The 19,250-nt window shown below is 45.8% G+C and overlaps 1 protein-coding gene across 4 annotated transcripts in view; it reads left to right on the forward strand.

The window, feature by feature from the left end:
- kif26ab (kinesin family member 26Ab) overlaps positions 1–17,035 on the forward strand; it is a 127,164-nt gene extending 110,129 nt beyond the window's left edge. For 3 of the 4 annotated variants that reach the window (XM_014186901.2, XM_014186976.2, XM_014187072.2), the window contains 9 exons: positions 233–495; positions 1,372–1,555; positions 5,152–5,311; positions 5,842–6,004; positions 7,084–10,360; positions 11,321–11,514; positions 14,128–14,151; positions 14,460–14,610; positions 14,802–17,035. In XM_014186901.2, coding sequence (XP_014042376.2) covers positions 233–495; positions 1,372–1,555; positions 5,152–5,311; positions 5,842–6,004; positions 7,084–10,360; positions 11,321–11,514; positions 14,128–14,151; positions 14,460–14,610; positions 14,802–14,986 — 4,601 coding nt within the window. In that variant the 3' untranslated portion in view covers positions 14,987–17,035. The remainder of the gene's footprint in view (positions 1–232; positions 496–1,371; positions 1,556–5,151; positions 5,312–5,841; positions 6,005–7,083; positions 10,361–11,320; positions 11,515–14,127; positions 14,152–14,459; positions 14,611–14,801) is intronic. The other variant, XM_014186943.2, reaches the window with a different exon arrangement.
- The last annotated feature ends 2,215 nt before the right edge of the window (positions 17,036–19,250 follow it).

The raw sequence follows: 19,250 nt of genomic DNA on the forward strand, positions 1-19,250 counted from the left end.
AGGGATTGCTCCTTGAATCACCCCCTTCGTAAGTTCTTAGAGATACAGTACATTCCCAATCAACAGGTGTAATGCATTTTCCTCTCCTCTACACATTCCAGACAGTATTACTAGTATTTCTTAGTTTATCGGAGGGAAATTAGCAGCAGGCTGCAGCCAACAGCACAGGACTTGTATATTAATATCTCCATCCCCCTTCCCCGCCGCCTCTCACCCTCTCCTCCGTCTCCAGGCAAGACATTCACCATGATTGGCAAAGATGGCTCCACCCAGAACCTCGGCATCGTGCCCTGCGCCATCTCCTGGCTCTTTAAGCTCATCAACGAGCGTAAGGAGAAGACGGGCACGCGCTTCTCTGTCCGTGTCTCTGCCGTGGAGATCTGTGGGAAGGACGAGGCGCTGAAGGACCTTCTGTCTGAGGTGTCCACGGGAAGCGTTCAGGACGGACAGTCCCCAGGGGTCTACCTGCGTGAGGACCCTATCTGTGGCACTCAGGTGAGGAAAAAAGGTGGCCAGACGCGTGCCTGATTTCCTCCCTTTCTTTGTTCTCACTCTCTATTTACTCACTCTCTGTCTCTCTCTCTCTGTCTGGTATATATTAGTGTCTGTGTATTGATCTGATTCTCACTACTACCTACCTCTGTCTACCCCAAAGATTATCTGTTTTCTTTCATATCTCAGGTCTTTCCTCTGTGTAATCTGATCCCATATTTCACTGTTTTACCTATCTCAATAATCCCTGCGCTATATTCTCACCAAAGCCATCCACAATATCGCTGTCTTTCTTCATACCTTTTTATTAACTCCCCTGTCAGCAGGCTTGAGCATCTATTACTCCTGCATTAGCTCTGGCCCTCTGGATAGCAATGGGACTAATTGGGGGGGTGGGGGGGATTTGAAGACACTGACAGGTGTTGCCGTCAGATGTTGTTTTTTGGGCTCTGTGTGGACCGTGACCTCAAAGGCTGCCTGGAGTCCTGTGAAGCTCCTCAAGGCTTCTCCTCCAACCACGTGATGTGGGCCTCCTACTAGATGCCCCCCTCCCCCCCTCTTTCCTCCCATTCCCTACTCCCCCCTCTCCATACCCCACCACCACAACATCCGTGTGGAGGGAAGTGCCCCTGCCTCCTGCTCCTCCATTACCTTCCATAATCCCCTCCCTCTGTGTGCATACCTGTTTCTTTAATTGCCCCCAAGACACAATCTAATGGGTAAGAAATGTGTGCCTAGGTCCAATTACCTGGCTATCCTCTCTCTCTCCTCTTTCTCTTTCCTTCCTCCGATTCCTCCGACTCTTTTTCTAACCCCATACTCTCTCCTTCTCTTTATCCCCCCCCTTACCCTTACCTCGCCTCTCTCTTCCCCCCTCAGCTCCAGAACCAGAGTGAGCTCCGCGCCCCCACGGCAGAGAAGGCAGCCTTCTTCCTGGACGCGGCCATCGCAGCACGCAGCACCAGCAGGCCCGACTCAGATGAGGAGGAGAGACGCAACTCTCACATGCTGTTCACATTGCATATCTACCAGTACCGCATGGAGAAGAGCGGCAAGGGAGGCAGTGAGTACAACTGCTACTACTTCTACAGGTAGTCTAGCAGTTAAGAGTGTTAGGCCAGTAACCGAAAGGTCACTGGTTTGATTCCCCAAGCCGGCAAGGTGGAAAAATCTGCCGCTCTGCCCTTGAGCAAGACAGTTAACCCCCAACAACAACCCCGGGCACCGATGATGTCAATTAAGGCAGCCTCATGCATCTCTATGATTCAGAGGGGTTGGGTTAAATGCGGAAGACACATTTCAATTGAATGCATTCAGTTGTGCAACTGACTAGGTATCCCTTTTACTACCACTACTACACTAAGCATATCTATCATTACTACATGATTTGAGGCGCTCTCTGATCTCTAGTGTCACTCTGTGTGTTTTTGACAGTGATGGTGTCGTATTTTCATTCATCATTCTACTATACTATTTATCATTAACCCATTCGATTCAACAAATGCTCTGGCCTTTTCGATTCATCCTCCAGAGATGAATGCACTGAACCATATTTCTGCACATGAACAGAATTTTTTTTCTTCCACTGGCTGATTACGGACTTAATCAAGTAAAAGAAATGACCAAGAATTGAATGATGACTTTATTATGCCTTAATGATAGTGTTAATTAGCAGATGTAATTCCCCCCATCAGTTCTGCTGCTGATAATGGTAGTTCTACAGATATCTGTGCTGTCAGAGATTACCATCATAGCCATAGGAGACTGTACTGCACTGGGCTAGATGGTGGATAAAGCCGCAATAAATCTGAATGGATAACAAGCCTCCAGCCTCTCATTTGGAATGTTTATGGATGGGTGAAAAAAATAGACTTGTTTGCATTCATGGGTTGTGCTTAGCGGAACGAGAGCGTGGATTTGAAGCACACAATTTCTAAGTCTTGCTGACAAGAGTTTAATGGTTCGCCGCTGCCGCCTAATCCCCCGGGAGGCTGAAAAGATTTGTCATGGGACTTCGGATCCTCAAAAAGTTCTACAGCTGCAACATTGAGAGCATCTTGACTGACTGCATCACTGCTTGGTATAGCAACTGCACCACCCTCAGTCACAAAGTGCTACACAGGGTGATGCAGACAGCCCAGTATATCATTGGGGCCGAGCTCCCTGCCATCCAGGACCTCTACAGTGAGGGAAAAAAGTATTTGGTCCCCTGCTGATTTTGTACGTTTGCCCACTGACAAAGAAATGATCAGTCTGTCATTTTAATGGTAGGTTTATTTGAACAGTGAGAGACGGAATAACAACAAAAAAATCCAGAAAGACGCATGTCAAAAATGTTATACGGTGAGGGAAAAAAGTATTTGATCCCCTGCTGATTCTGTATGTTTGCCCACTGACAAAGAAATGATCAGTCTATAATTTTAATGGTAGGTTTATTTGAACAGTGAGAGACAGAATAACAACAAAAAAATCCAGAAAAACGCATGTCAAAAATGTTATAAATTGATTTGCATTTTAATGAGGGAAATAAGTATTTGACCCCTCTGCAAAACATGACTTAGTACTTGGTGGCAAAACCCTTGTTGGCAATCATAGAGGTCTGACGTTTCTTGTAGTTGGCCACCAGGTTTGCACACATCTCAGGAGGGATTTTGTCCCACTCCTCTTTGCAGATCTTCTCCAAGTCATTAAGGTTTCGAGGCTGACATTTGGCAACTCGAACCTTCAGCTCCCTCCACAGATTTTCTATGGGATTAAGGTCTGGAGACTGGCTAGGCCACTCCAGGACCTTAATGTGCTTCTTCTTGAGCCACTCCTTTGTTGCCTTGGCCGTGTGTTTTGGGTCATTGTCATGCTGGAATACCCATCCACGACCCATTTTCAATGCCCTGGCTGAGGGAAGGAGGTTCTCACCCAAGATTTGATGGTACATGGCCCCGTCCATCGTCCCTTTGATGCGGTGAAGTTGTCCTGTCCCCTTAGCAGAAAAACACCCCCAAAACATAATGTTTCCACCTCCATGTTTGACGGTGGGGATGGTGTTCTTGTGGTCATAGGCAGCATTCCTCCTCCTCCAAACATGGCGAGTTGAGTTGATGCCAAAGAGCTCCATTTTGGTCTCATCTGACCACAACACTTTCACCCAGTTGTCCTCTGAATCATTCAGATGTTCATTGGCAAACTTCAGACGGGCATGTATATGTGCTTTCTTGAGCAGGGGGACCTTGCGGGCGCTGCAGGATTTCAGTCCTTCACGACGTAGTGTGTTACCAATTGTTTTCTTGGTGACTATGGTCCCAGCTGCCTTGAGATCATTGACAAGATCCTCCTGTGTAGTTCTGGGCTGATTCCTCACCGTTCTCATGATCATTGCAACTCCACGAGGTGAGATCTTGCATGGAGCCCCAGGCCGAGGGAGATTGACAGTTCTTTTGTGTTTCTTCCATTTGTTATTCTGTCTCTCACTGTTCAAATAAACCTACCATTAAAATTATAGACTGATCACTTTGTCAGTGTACAAAATCAGCAGGGGATCAAATACTTTTTTCCCTCACTGTATATCAGGTCAGAGGCCCGAAAAATGGCCAAAAACTCCAGCCACCCAAGCCAAAGACGGTTCAGTCTGCCAAACAGTACTCTCGCACCAACAGGCTCCGAAACAGCACTACCCACAAGACCGCTAAATATCTTACACTGACACAGAAACTACACACACCTCACTAACATAATTTTTTTTTATTTGACCATTTTTTAACTAGGCAAGACAATTAAGAATACTTTCTTATTTTCAATGACAGCCTTGGAACAGTGGGTTAACTGCCTTGTTCAGTGGCAGAACAACAGATTTTTACATTGTCAGCTCAGGGATTCGATCTTGCAACCTTTCAGTTACTAGTCCAAAATTCTAACCACTAGGCTACCTGCCACCCCATACCAACACACAACACACACACACTTTTACACTCATCATATGCTGTTGCTACTCTGTTCTTTATTTTACTCTTATTATTATCTATCCGGATGCCTAGTCACTTTACCCTGCCTTTATGTACATATCAACCTCAAATACTTCATACCCTGCACATTGATCTGGTACTCCCTGTATATAGCTTAATTCTTGTGTAAAGGCTCTTTTAAGCAAGCATTTCACAGTTAAGTCTACACTTGTTATGTTTGATTTGACTAGATTTTAATCTGAAATAAAATATCAGTGACCTACATTACAATGTTCTGCCCCTCTGCTGAAAAACATTTTGAGAAATTCTGCTCCCCTTCCGTCTAAACTGAATCAATGTATACTTTTGCTTTCATAGCACAGCCCCCCAAACTAGTCATCATCTCCAATGACTATTTAGGTACAAAATACAGAGATTGTCCTCCTTTGTTTTGTATTTATGTGACAACAAGATACTTTTATGTGTCTGGAACGTTATTACCTGTCTGTTAAACTGAGACAATCTCAGCCCAGATTTGAATCACTTCAGACCGAGAGGCTTACTCATGAATAAATCAGACTGCCATGTCTGGTCTGGTCTGGGCTGTGCCACTCCTGCCTGTAAGGCACAGCAGCAGCATGTGGGAACCCCTCAGAGGGAGTGTCTGACTGTGTCTCTGCTGAGATATAACCTCACCTGGCTCTTCCTCCTGTGTCATCTACAGTGTCGGGCGGACGGAGCAGGCTGCACCTCATAGACTTGGGGAGCTGTGAGAAGGTCCTCAGTAAGAGCCGAGACGGAGGGGGAGGCCTGTGTCTGTCTCTCACCGCACTGGGAAACGTTATCATGGCTTTAGCCAATGGAGCTAAACACGTACCTTACAGGTAGGGAAACTAGTACTGAACTTTCTGTCTATACCTTAAATATATAATATGCAAAGGAGTCGAGTCATGTAATGAAAATGTTCGAGACAAGTTTATGCAAGTACATTTAACTTTACTATCAAGGCTGTGTTTATCTAGCGTGCTATAGACTTAAAGAAATATCTCAGTCTCCGCTATGTAGTTTGCTACACTATGGAATCAGAAAGGAGGTGAAGAGATAGAACGTTTAATTTGGGGAATGCATTGCAGACAAAGTGTGAAATGGGGAAAGCGAGCTAAAACTGGAGGAAATATACTGTAAAAGGAGTGTTCAGCTTAGAACCCGAGATAACAGTCGAAGAACCAGTTGTTCCAAATGTGATATTAAAAAGATCTCTGGCAACCCAGACTAATATAAGGCGTAGAGAACCGTGGTTGAACGTAAACCGACACTGATATAAGGCACTGAAACATCCTGCCGTTTCCTGAGCAGTGATGATGATGATGATGATGAAGATGATGATGATAGTGTGTGAACGTATCATCTCTAGGGACAGCAAACTGACGATGCTGCTGAGAGAGTCGCTGGGGAACATTAACTGCAGAACTACAATGATCGCCCACATCTCTGACTCCCCTGCCAACTACACTGACTCCCTCACCACTATCCAGCTGGCCTCACGCATCCACCGCATGAGGAAGAAGAAGTCCAAGGTCTGTGTCTGGACTTGCAGAGCTTTCAGTATCATACATTGTTTACATTGAGTAAGAGACATGGGTATTCTCCATTTGAACAGTAGCATATTTCGATGTACAGGGAACTGTTTTGGTAAGGGAAAGCCATAGATTGTCACAGTTATAATAAGTATTTAGTGATCTCAAGAGTGTATTACAGTGACTTTATTAGCAGAAGTTGCACTGTTCACCATTTCATGTAGTAGCCTATTCGTAACTGAGATCTTGAAAAAGCTATTCCCACTTTACTGTAAATTGGAGGCCATGGTATGAAATGAATCAGGGCCTCTCTTAATGCAAGGTTATTAATTCCATAATTCAGAGTTCGTTTTTCTTCCTTGCTCAACACATAATCATGTAATCAATAGGGCTCCCTAACAGGGTTGGGCTCAATTTCAATTTAAGGCGGTCAATTCAGGAAGTAAACTGAAATTGCAATTCAATGATTGAAAAAATCTGCATACATTTTTACTGACTTCTCAATTAACTGAAAAGGAGAAGCTATTTATGTAAAAAGTTAGAAGAATGTGGGATTTTAAATTTAAATCACTTCCTGAATTGACTGCCTTCCATTAGAATTGATCCCAACCCTGCTGCCTTAGGATGTGTGTAATGCATGCCTTCGGATTCAGGAAATATATACTCCAGATAATTAGGTGTAATGACAGCATGTATTTATTTAGCATCTGTCTTCGGCGTAATTATAATGCATTCTACGCACACTGATTCATATTATTGACATTAATTTCAGTGTGCCTATTGATGTTCATGTGTAACCTTTAAATGTATGGACTGGCAATTTCAAAGTAATTTATATTTGCCTTACGATGTATTCCACCGTGAATTCATTATGTGATTGAATTAACTGTAAATCTACAGCAGGAAATGGGAAAATGGTGGAGAAAATTATATAGACTTTTTCAATAAGTCTAAAGTAATAATGTTATGTCTTGAACATGTGAATTATGCAGAAAGTCTAAGTATGTAGCGCATTCATGTGCTAAGCACATTTCCTATATACACTGTTTTGTAAGTCTCTGTACGTTTCTGTGTTGTAGTATGCATCCAGTTCCTCTGGAGGGGAGAGCTCCTGTGAGGAGGGGAGGATCCGTCGGCCACCTCACCTCAGACCCTTCCACCCCCGGACGGTGGCCCTGGACCCGGACCTGCCCTCCCTGCTCAGCGACCCAGACTACTCCTCCAGCAGCGAACAGTCCTGTGACACCGTCATCTATGTGGGGCCGGGGGGCGCCGCCATCTCAGACCGGGAGCTGAGTGACAACGAGGGCCCCCCCACCTTCGTTCCCATCATCCCCTCCCTGAACAGGAAGCGGTCTGGGAAGGATGGCCCCCTGGACAGGGATCACTTCTTCAAGTGCAACACGTTTGCTGAGCTACAGGAGCGCCTGGAGTGTATCGATGGCAGCGAGGAGCCTACAGCGTTTGTTGGAGAGGGCAGGGGAAGTCAGGCCAGCCCCAAGATGGACTGCAAAGCAAAGGAATGCCCTGGCTCTGTTTCCCCAAAGACTGTAACTAAAGCCTCGTCCTCCCAGGACAACATATCACCTAAACTTGCTCCTAAATCTGTAGCCACTCCTCCATCCAGTAGCCCCCATATCAGCCCTTCTAAGTCTAAACTGGAACATTCCAGAGGGGTGTCACAGAGCATATGTAGAACAAGTGCTGATGGTGAGAAGGTGATGACGTCAGAGAGCAGAGCAAGCCCAATCAAACAGGGTATGGCCACGGTGCCAGTCTCTGAGCCAGTAGTACGGGAGAAGGTTTACTTCAACAAGAAGCCCTTACCCAAGCCTGCTCCCCCTCCCCCACAGCAGAGAGATTCACGCAGGGGCAACGGAGAGGCAGAGGAGAGGTCCCCTACTAGAATGCCCCCTGTGGGAATGAGCCATCAGGTTGGAAAACAGGGGGAATCTGGGGACCCTTTCCTTGATAGGACCCAGACCAGGGGACCTGTAGAGGTGTGCCAGCTACGCTCCACCCTGAGAGAGAGGTGCCTGGACAGGGACATCCTCCGGGCTACGGTCACCCTGCAGCAGCCTGTAGAGCTGAACGGAGAGGATGAGCTGGTGTTCACTGTGGTGGAGGAGCTGTCCATCGGCAGCATCATAGACAACGGGCGGCCCTCCAGCATCATCAGCTTCAACAGCGACTGCTCCCTGCAGGCCCTTGCCTCCGGCTCCCGGCCCGTCAGCATCATCAGCAGCATCAACGACGAGTTTGACGCCTACACATCTGCTGTGGGGGGTGAAGAGGTCAACATCGAGGTGCTCACCCCCTTACAGGATGACTCATTTGTGTGTGTGGGCAGCAGGGGCTCGTCCATCAGCTCCTGGCTCAGCGAGGTCAGCGTCTGTACTCTGGAGAGTGAAAGGGTACACTCTGCAGACGTTTTCCTCCCACAGACTAAGCACATCGGCCCAGACGGCATCTTCTACCTGGATTCCCTGGGTATGTTCCACTGTGAATCATCCCGAAGGGATGCCAAGAACTCCCTGAACGACAGTGGCTTTAGCTTTTCTGAACTGGACAGTGACAGTGCAGCATCTAGCAAACTGTCCCTGACAAAGTGCCCTCTGTCTCCCGAGTCAACCAAAGGATCCCTCAGATTCCCATCCAAAACAGCTAAAGTTAACTCTCTCAGCTCCTCCTCCCAGCCCTCCCAGGGCCCTTACATAGTCCACTCCAGTCTTCCCAGGAAAGTAAAACCTACCTCATCAATTGCCTATAGTAGCAGCAGCAGTCGTGAACCACAGAGACAGGAAGTCAAGCAGGAGGACCCCTGGCAGCGCATCGTCAACCCCTCTGAACCTCAACTTCCAGACTCCAGCGCCACCAGCAAGCTCCCCAGAACCCCAGTAAGTGGCATTCCCTGCCGCAAAGCTGGTGTTGTCAACAGCAATGGTCTATCTCGCCCACCCAAGGTGCAGGGTTCTACCTCAGCCCAGAGGGTGGTGGACGGCTGTGAGAAGTCCACCAGTAAGAAAGTGGAGCCCCCCAGCAAGATGCCTCAGCTCAGACGAGGGGCCACCACCCTGGGCACTGTGCCTGTCATCCACGTCTCCCCAGAGACCAAGGCCACAACCAAGAACATCATCACCACAACCAACATTCTCAAGTTCTCCTCTCTGGGGAAGAATGGAAAGGCAAATGGGCAGCAAGCCAGCATGCTCCCCAAACCTGGTGGTACCTCACCTCCTCCACCTCCAGTGCGCAAGTCCAGTCTGGATCAGAAAAACAGACCTCTGCTGCCCCAAAGTGCATTAAAGTCTGCGTACGGGGAAGCAGGGAGGCCCAAACTTACCAGGGGGACGGTGTCAGAGGATGAACTAGAGATCCGCTGCAGAGGAGACTCCAACAGCCTCAAAATCTCCAGCCTCAGAGGTGACTACACCCCGGCCAAAGCCACATCCAGTCTGAGGGCCAGAGGAGATGCTAGTCGGCAGCATTACGGCAGTCAGATGTCTCTGGAAAGGTGTGACAGCATGTCAATGGTGGGCTCCAAGCCCACTCTCAGTCGAGAAAACAGTGGAGCCAGCCTGGGCTGCAGCAAGTCCAGCAGATCCATTCCCAGATTCGGTGTACCAAACTCAACCAGCTCTCCCATTGCTACATCCCCAACTTCCCCCTGTTGTGCTACAGGTGCTCTAGGTAAACCTGGGCAGGTCAAAAGTAGTGTTAACCCCAGAGCGCTAGGAGCGGTCAATGGAAGTAAGGCCCGTTCGTTGTCAGCGAGCAACTCTAAGGGCCTGAGCTCCTCCACCAAGTCCCTGGCAGCTCCAGCCACCAGGAACCCCAATGCCAACCTTCCCCCGACTGGCAAGACCTCCGCCCCACGAGCCAACGCAGCCGTCAGCAGCAAGCCTGGCCGGGGGACTATCATGGGCACCAAGCATGCTATGCGGGCAGCCAACAGCCGGGTCAGTGAGCTGGCAACAGGCAGCACATCAGGCAAACACCTGAGGGGCTCAGGGGACTCTGACAGTGGTAATGACAGTGGGGTGAACCTGAGTGATGACAAGTCCCCCGTGGCCATGCTGCCCTCCCCCTACAGTAAGATCACAGCCCCCAGAAGGCCACAGCGCTACAGCAGTGGCCATGGCAGTGACAATAGCAGTGTTCTGAGTGGAGAGCTGCCCCCAGCTATGGGCCGCACAGCCCTGTTCTACCACAGCGGGGGCAGCAGTGGTTATGAGAGCATGATCCGGGACAGCGAGGCCACAGGCAGCGCCTCCTCTGCACACGACTCAATGAGTGAGAGTGGAATGTCCTCCTCAGGCCGCCCCAGGACATCCAAATCCCCCAAGAAACGCAATGGTAATAGCTCTGAATCTGTATACATCATTATGCATTATCTATCTGATAATATCCTGAACAACAGCGTACTGTAGGTGTAGTCTAGGAATGAATTGAGGCATTCAAAAATTTGAAAGTTCTATAAAATCCCAAGAATTACTCAGGTCCTTTTCCAAGTTGTCTTGTTTAAGCCCAGTCTTTGTTGTTATTTACAATGTCAAACAGTCCACTTGTTAAATAATGGATAAGGTTGTTCAGGTAGGTCATAATTCTAACTGTTTCTACCACTCCTCAATAATGCCTATTGTCTAAATGTCACACAGCACGTCTATAAATACCCCTGATTGCTGTGCAGATCAGCTTAGACAATCTCTTGTTAAGCTTTGTTAAGTGTCAAGGTTCACTGCTGTTGACTTTAACTAGAAAGTGTCATGCTGAAAGCAGACTGAGTGGTGTTCCCATCTGAAATAAGAAATACATTTCTACAGATCTACTGAATGAAGTAGTATGCCAGAGAAGTATAGCACAGAATCTCCAAACAACATCAAGGACAAACTGTCGCTTTCCCCAACTCCCCCAGGAAATCTTGTACCTCATCAATCTAACTTTTTAAAATGTGATTCTTATAGTTGGTTTTGTCACCTTTCTGATTCAGCAAAAATTAGATGACTTTGAACTCAGTTGAACAGCAGCAGAATCTTCCACTTGTTCCAGCTCTCTTAGATTTATGCAGTCAATCTTTTAAATTCATATTGTTTGGTAGGGATTTAAAATATACAGTGGTGAAAGCCTTATACATATGCAATCAACAGCACGCTCAGGAGGCCTGTGTAAAGCGTGCTATCTCTTTACATCTCAGTCTCAGCTTCATACATATTTACTAATAGATAGAGCTGTACAGCTCGGCCCTGGCAGATATTACCATTGTATATTTCCAGCAGTAATTGAGGTGCCTGTCTGTCTGTGTCTGTGTCTCTCCAGGGCTACAGCGGAGGCGGCTCATCCCGGCCCCCCTGCCAGACACCTCGTCACTGGGGAAGAAGGCTGGCACAGCTGGCCAGTGGGTGGACCTGCCGCCCATGTCAGGACCACTGAAGGAACCCTTCGAGATTAAGGTGTACGAGATCGATGATGTGGAACGGCTCCAGAGGCGACGACAGGAGGACTCGGCTGAGGTGAGTGAAGGGTCATGCTTACTGTCTGTAATACAAGCTCCCCATACTGTTACTCCACTTATTTTAGAGTCATTAGGTTTAAGTTCATCCCTACATACAGTACATGCTGCTTAGCAATGTCAAGCTCAGCAATAGTCTGCATGTGTCACATTGATCTCAGAAATATTCTGAATGTGCTACGTTGAAGTCAGGCATGCAGACCCAGTGCCAGGATAAAGTGACTAAGGGGGCAGTGGAAATCGGTGAGGGGGCACAATTATTTGTGGTTCTTGCATTTGAATTATATTAAAGTCTGCTTATGTCACGCAATACCATAATAAACATCAAAGTTAAAATACCTAGACCATAGAGTGCTTTTGACCAAGAAGTGACAAATTGTTGCGCTCTATCAGCACCATGGACAGCACCCTACGCACTAAATCAAGGCTTTTGAAAACCTAGGCTGGTGTCTAAGGAAGTCATTTTGCCATTCCATACCCTAGGTTTTTGCTGACATGACACCACTGGCTATACCACCAAGATTTTGATTAAAAAAACAACCAGCTAGATTGTTCTTACCTTTTCAGAAGATTTTGCAGCCTCGTTGATTCTCTGTGGAACTTCCTGAGTAATCGATCATTCCATTCTCCCCAAAATCTTCATGTATGATCCCCTCAAATGCCAGTTGGATTAGTTGAGCTTTCCTCAGGTGTAGCATGCTTCTTCTGTGCTGACTGAACACGTTTGTCAAAGTGGAAATGAGTTCTCGCATGTAGCTGTGGACGCCCCAAAGGTCAATCCATGTGTCAGTCCAGTAAGCACGGTCGGCATAGCGGAGAGAGGCCCAGATAATCGTTTCAGGATATCAAGTGGGGTCCATATCGTCTTCATTGGAGCCAGAGCGGGCAATTTCAGTCTGCAAAAACTGGCGAGCGACACTAAACTCAGCTTCCACCAAATCTTAATTTTTTTATTATTATTTTTATTTTATTTATTTAACCTGTATTTAACTAGGCAAGTATTTAACTAGACAAATTCTTATTTACAAAGATGGCCTACACCAGCCAAACCCGGACGACGCTGTGCCAATTGTGCACCGCCCTATGGGGCTCCCAATCACGGCCGGTTGTGATACAGCCTGGTTTTACTTAGATCTAGCAGTGGTTTCAACTTTTTCAATCTAGAAAGTCATGGCTCTCTGGGTCAAGGGCACACAAGGCCTGCGTTCTCTGAATAGTTCTGAAATTTCACCACTGACAGCATCCAAGAACATTATTTTACACTTTGGCTTTGTGTGGGTACGTTGGCGAAGGCAATTTCTGATATCCATCGTGGCAGTGAGCTAGCTAAATAGGCTAAGGTTAATAACACTAATGTTTTTAACAGCTAGATAAGAAGCTAACTAAACTCTGTAGTGGTAGGGCGTGAGGCAGAGTTGAGTGAAGCAGCTTCAACAATAAACTTGACTGCGCCCGTATAAATCAAAATCAAATATTACAGGCAGAGGCGTATACGTTATTCGCTTAGCCTACCACAGATGAAAAGTGTTTTTCCCGCTTTTATGGAAACCCAAAGGATTCATACCTAACTGCCCAAGTGGCTTTCCATAGCCCCCCTACACACACCGTGGCACGCTCTGTCCATTGTGCTGACACAGCGCAGCGGAGATACAGATTTTGCATCAACCTGTCACTCAATTATTTTTTTATATTTTCGTATCGGAACATACAACTAAAACTGAGGGGGCACAAGTTTTAACTGAGAGTGTTAAGCCTCCCTTAGCCCCCTGGTGAAGTCGGGCTGGTAGGCATGACATCGTGGGAAGGTCTTAGCTCACTCTTTCTCAGGTTCTTATTAAAGAACAAGGTGAAAATATGCATCTGAGATGTTTGACCTTTAGTCTGGCCAATAGCGAATCCCAAAGTCTTTATGTGTCTGTGTGACCAGGAATGTGAAGAGATCAGGAAGCAATTACTGTCTGGCGTTAATTGCTTTAGATATGACTGATCGCTGGGGCTCACTGCTGGTGCTGATTGACAGAGGGGGAAGGAGTGGTGGTGGTGGAAAGAGCAGTCCAGGAATGTATGATGAATGTGCGTCCCCCCTCTACATCCCCACACCCTATCAGCCATCACCATAGCCCATCCCTGGCTGCCTGATGGCTCTTTATGGCTGGCTCCACTTGCCACGGGTCATTAACTGCTCCCACAAGTTAGAGGCAGCCAGACAGGAATTTGTTAAGAGAAGATATTACATCAGCTGAATGGTGGTTTGATTTAGTTTCAATTAGGAAAAGATGATCTTCAATTTGTCTTTCCCAACCATCACTGGCTGAATGGCTGGTAATGAAGTGCTTTGCCTCGCACATCCCCCACTGTTCCCGGGCCAGTTTTGGAATACCATGCAATGTGTGCATCATGGCTGGTTTCCATGCTTGTATTCTCAGATGTCTATTTGTGTGCGCATGGCTTTTTCTGTCTACAAACAGTATACAGGGTTTAGTACTCTGTATATTCATGCATGTTTGTGTGTTGTATTTGTTTGACTTCTAACTGTGAGATCATTACTCTTTCTAGAGTACAAGCATATTTTTTACATTATGTATTTTATTTTCCTCTCTTTTCTCATCTTTAGCAGCCATTCCAGGATGTTGAGAAGGTATGTTGATTTCGCTGGATGGCTGAGGCTTGATTATTCTTTAATGGGAGTTGGGGAATAGTTTGGAGTAAGGGTTAAGTGGGGAAGAACAGGAAGTAATTGGATTGTTCGAGTTGCATGCACATATCTCAAATTAGGTTTGTTCTATTGTGACAGGAAATGTTAATACACACGACTGTGTCTGTATATCCTGCAATTCTTCAGCAGCAACAAAAATGATAGGGAATGACTATTATTATTCTTTATTTCAAACAGTTCCTCAGTCACTCACCTCTCTCTCTCTCTCTCTCTCTCTCTCTCTCTCTCAGGGCCTGCTGTACTTCAACAGTAAGCTGAAGGTTCTGGAGCGGCGGCAGCAGCAGATCAGGGAGCTGAAGGTCAAACATGAGGCACTTAAGGAAGAGCTAGAGGACACCAAGACCCGGCTGATGATGGACCCTTGCAAGTGGATAGGAGAGTGTGAGTGTCTGCTACATTATTCTACCAGGATTGGGGCATATGGAGATGTACACCTTTTTATTATTCATATTCCCTCCAAAAATATAAAGTTATCTTCCTATTGAAAGTTAACTTGATTCTGTGGACAGTTTTCAGTTGATTGTGTGTGACCAGGACTTTACTCCTCTGCTCTCCTGTCTCTTCTCTTCCAGTTGAGGTGGACCAGGATTTGGACAAGGAGTCCCAGGAGTACCTGCAGGCCCTGGGTCAGGTCACAGAGGAGCTGGAGTTCTGTGTCAACCTATGCAAGTCACGTGTCATGATGGTGACCTGCTTCGACATCAGTGTGGCATCACCGCCCAACACTCAAGAGGGACTGCGAGAAGTGGAAGTCTGACAATGAGCAAAAGAAGAGATGGAGAATCAAGGAAGTGAGAAAGGAAGAATTATGAAATGTAGCAGCCAGTTCATAGTTATTGCTGGAATGAAGTGACAAGAAAAACAAAAAAGACGAAAGATGAGACAAACGGGTTGGGTGTCTTTGCATGGAGACAGGAGATCTGAACCGACTTATCTGCAGTGCCTCGTTCTGGACATGTTCATGTTGGAATGGGAGATAAGTGTGTGCACAGACACAACAGTTTCTGTGTTCCAGCATGATGAGAGAGAGGCCATCATTTACCCAAGAGTCATTCAACGAGACCCGGAAGTGCCTTTTTCACTCGACTTATTTTGAGTCATTATTTTTTGTATGGTGCTAGTATCATAACCAGCATACCTAAGCAAACCCTGAACATATTCCTTTTAAGAAATAATTATTTTATATTGCATTGTATAGTGTATTTATATGATTATGCTGTGTGTAAATATAATTTCTAGGTAAAAAAAGGAAAAAAAAGAAGAGCAATAAGCTAATGTTATTGCGTTCCCAAACTTTGCCTTTTCTCATGTTTCAAACCAACCTCAGTCAGCATTTTGCCCATGTTCATCCAGCCTCTTGCGCCTTATGTTATCTTTCTGGTTCAGTAGTCTACCTTTTAAAACAGGTCTGTGTTATCTTGTCAAGGACTCAATTTACTGTTATCACTCAGCCACTGCCAGCTGAAAGCTAGCAGGGTTGAGTAAATGTTTCTTCCCTCCAGTTGCCTTGATCACAAAGGGCCCCAGTGGAGGTGCTGAGATGGGTGATGGTGGAGGTGTAGAGAAGGGGAGAGGAAAGTATGTGGTATGTGGGGCGGAGCTGTGTTTGCCCTTGTTTATTTAATTGGAGATGTGGCAACGGCAGAACACATCAATCAGAGGGGTCACCATACAGGGCCTGCTCCCAACAGGCTGTGTGTACGCCATGATTCATGGGTGTGACGGTTGGCTCTCCCCAGTGCTCTGTGCTAGGGGTGTCCAGAGTCAACCTGACAGACCTCTGTCACCCTCCCTGTACCCCCAGAGCGATGGGGAAAGCATGCTGAGTATTTTTCCCAGGCACAGAGGTGCTCGTCAGTGCGCCTATTTTATCCCCAGACGGGCCTCTACTGCGTTCTACTGACACAAACAAAAGGGCATAGATGAGATGCCACAAGCAAGCGTCATTCGATGGCTATTTTGTGGTGTGCTCTTTTAAGTGGGGCCAAGCCTTGGTTCTATGCATTCCAACATTCTCACTTCCACTATAGGAATAACCTCTATAAAGCACTAAGATCAACAGCACAGACAGTTTGCAAGGACTCAGAACCCTCTCTGAGTTATGCTTCAAAACTACACATATTACACATATAACACTTCTCTCCAACCTTCTACTTTCTTTACTAATTTAACCGGATGTCTCAATCAAAGACTAGGATAGGCTCCAAGAGGACAGTGTCCTAAATAAAGGCCATGAGAAAGCACAGTTTCCCGTGTTTACATGCAGTGAAGAAATTGCCGCCTTCAGATTTAGACGTTGTTTGGCAAATACAATCAATCAACTAGCTGTATGTAGCTGCCAGAATGTTTGTGTTTTAATCACTTCTCTGAAAACAGTGTGGACAAAGAAGATTAACTGGATTTGGTTATCTAGAGTAAGAAACTGGATTTGGTTGTATTTTGATGTGTTTGATTTATATAATTAAAATATTCCTTTGTTTTGTTTCCTCTTACAAAGATATACCCTCAGGCCCTTTCTGAAGATGCTGCATGAGATTTTTTATTAATTTGTAAGAATGATTTCTATTCCATTTTTACCATTTTCATTTTTATAATATCTTTGGCTCTCGATCATGCTGGGTTAGTTTCATGACTATTAGCAAACTAAAACATTTTTTTCAAGAAAGTTGATGTATGTCATATTTCATATCAAAACCCATATTTTCTAATGTCTTTGGTTTTCTATAGGATTTTCTGACCCTGTGTACAAATGTATGATATGGCAGCTCGTGTTGAGTTTTATCTGTGAATAAAATGTTTCTTCTTATAGCTGACTTGGAATGATTTTTCCTTTATTGGTTGTCTTGAAATAAACCATTATGTTTGGCCTACATAATTCAAAACCACATGACCTATTTATTGGTCATTGGTATCCTAGCCTCTGCCAAGTCCCAAACAACCGGATGTTCCCGTGTTCAGGGGAAATGAAAAGAGAGCCTGTGACGCAGCTTCTACTTTTGGACTTTAACAAGGCTACACCACAGATTTTCTAAACCCAGAGGTGCAACATCGCAAGACTTCTGGGAACTTTTGCGAAGCAGACCAAGCAAACCAGGCTGGCGTTTGGGGCTAGAGAAGTCAATGAGAGAAGTGAAACATCTTCCTTAGTTGTTCATTTTCTAGCAATCTAAAGGCACAATCTATATTAAGGCATCCCCCCAGTTGGGTTAAATGCGGAGGACACATTTCAGTTGAAGGCATTCAGCTGTACAGCTAACTAGGTATCCCCGAGTAAATGACGCGTTTCTGCTCATGAGTTTAGCTGGCCAACGTCACCATGACATCACCTAAAAGCGTGATCGGGGATTTCTATTGGAGAAGCAGTTTCTGCCTATCTTCATACTCCTGAGGTTGAAGAGGTGCTGTTGCACCTACTTCACCTTGCTGTTGATGTTAAGGGACCATTTCACTCCATCTTAACTCCTCCATATTTACTTGATTGGTTGAACAGTGCAGAAGGGAACCATCCATGACAGTTTGTTTTCTTCTTCTGCCTGCTACATTAGGTATTGGTACCCATAACCGTCCTCAAACCAACTAGATATGAATGTCATCGAGTTAGGTTGAGGAGAATGTAATGAAGGCCTTACCAAAGACAGTACAGTATGACAGTACAGCAGTACAGCAAATATTTAACAACAACCTGTTTCCACAGATACGTTTTCCCCATCTGATTAATGGTACCAAAGAGCTGCTTGTGATGATTCATCTCCCAGGTGCATATGTAAGCATTTTTGTGAAATGATTTATGAAGAATAAAACTTTTTGGGGTGGGAGTTTGACAAGAATGAAATATGCAGCCATCAAATAGATATTAGAGGTGCAGCAAGATTAATGACGCCTCTATCAAATATGGTTTTCTACTCCGTGTGATGCCAGGTCTCCTGGTGTGCAATATATCGTAGATGAGTGGAGATGTTGAAGTCCACCATGCTGAGTGATACCATCTTGCTTCCTCCCTGTTCATTTAATTTGATTAAAAGCGTAGTGGGATGATTTGGTGGCCTGGCAGGAGAAGCTGGTTGCTGTGTTTCTAATCAAATCCATGGGTGCATTTAGCCTTTAGCAGCGCTGGGTCTGGGTGCTCTTTGACTCAGAGGGAAGGAGGGCCAACTCAGAGCTCTCAGTGGTGAAGAGAAGTGCCCCACTCTCTTGCACATTAGATTCCTGGTGATGAGTACCATATGTTTCAAGTTTTATTTGTCATATGTACAGGATGCACATGGGATACACCGTCCAGCGAAATGCTTACTTGCAGGTTCCTTCTCGACAATGCAACAACAATGAGAAATAATAAAGGAAAAGAATACAAACATAAAGTAAATAACTCAGTGGAATATAATACACATTTTAGCATAAGTATATTACAGGAAGGGACAATACCATATGGCACCATATGACGACACAACAGGGTGTCGTCATATGGTTACCAACAACGATGATTACCAACAACGATGAGACAGCCTACAGGGAGGAGGTGAGGGCCCAGGCGGTGTGGTGACAGGAAAATAACCTCTCCCTCAACATCAACAAAACGAAGGAGCTGATTGTGGACAACCAAAGTCATCAGAGAGAGCACGCTCCCACCCACATCGAGGGGGGCGCAGTGGAGAGGGTCGAAAAGTTAAAAATCCTTGGTGTTCACATCGCCTCTTCAACCTCAGGAGGCTAAAGAAATTCGTCTTGGCCCCTATGACCCTCACAAACTTCTGCAGATGCACCATCGAGGGCATTCTGTCGGACTGTATCACAGCAACTGCACCATCCGCAACCATAGGGCTCTCCAGAGAGTGGTGCGGTCAGCTCAATGCATCATCGGGGTGCCAGTACAAAAAAAATCTATGAAATGAAAATGTATGAAATGTATGCACTCACTACTGTAAGTCGCTCTGGATAAGAGCGTCTGCTAAATGACTAAAATGTAAATGTAAATGAATCGGGGGCACACTACCTGCCAGGACATCTACAACACACTGTGTCAC

The sequence above is a fragment of the Salmo salar genome, chromosome ssa01, assembly GCF_905237065.1.
Source record: "Salmo salar chromosome ssa01, Ssal_v3.1, whole genome shotgun sequence".
In the NCBI taxonomy this organism is placed as follows: Eukaryota; Metazoa; Chordata; class Actinopteri; order Salmoniformes; family Salmonidae; genus Salmo; species Salmo salar.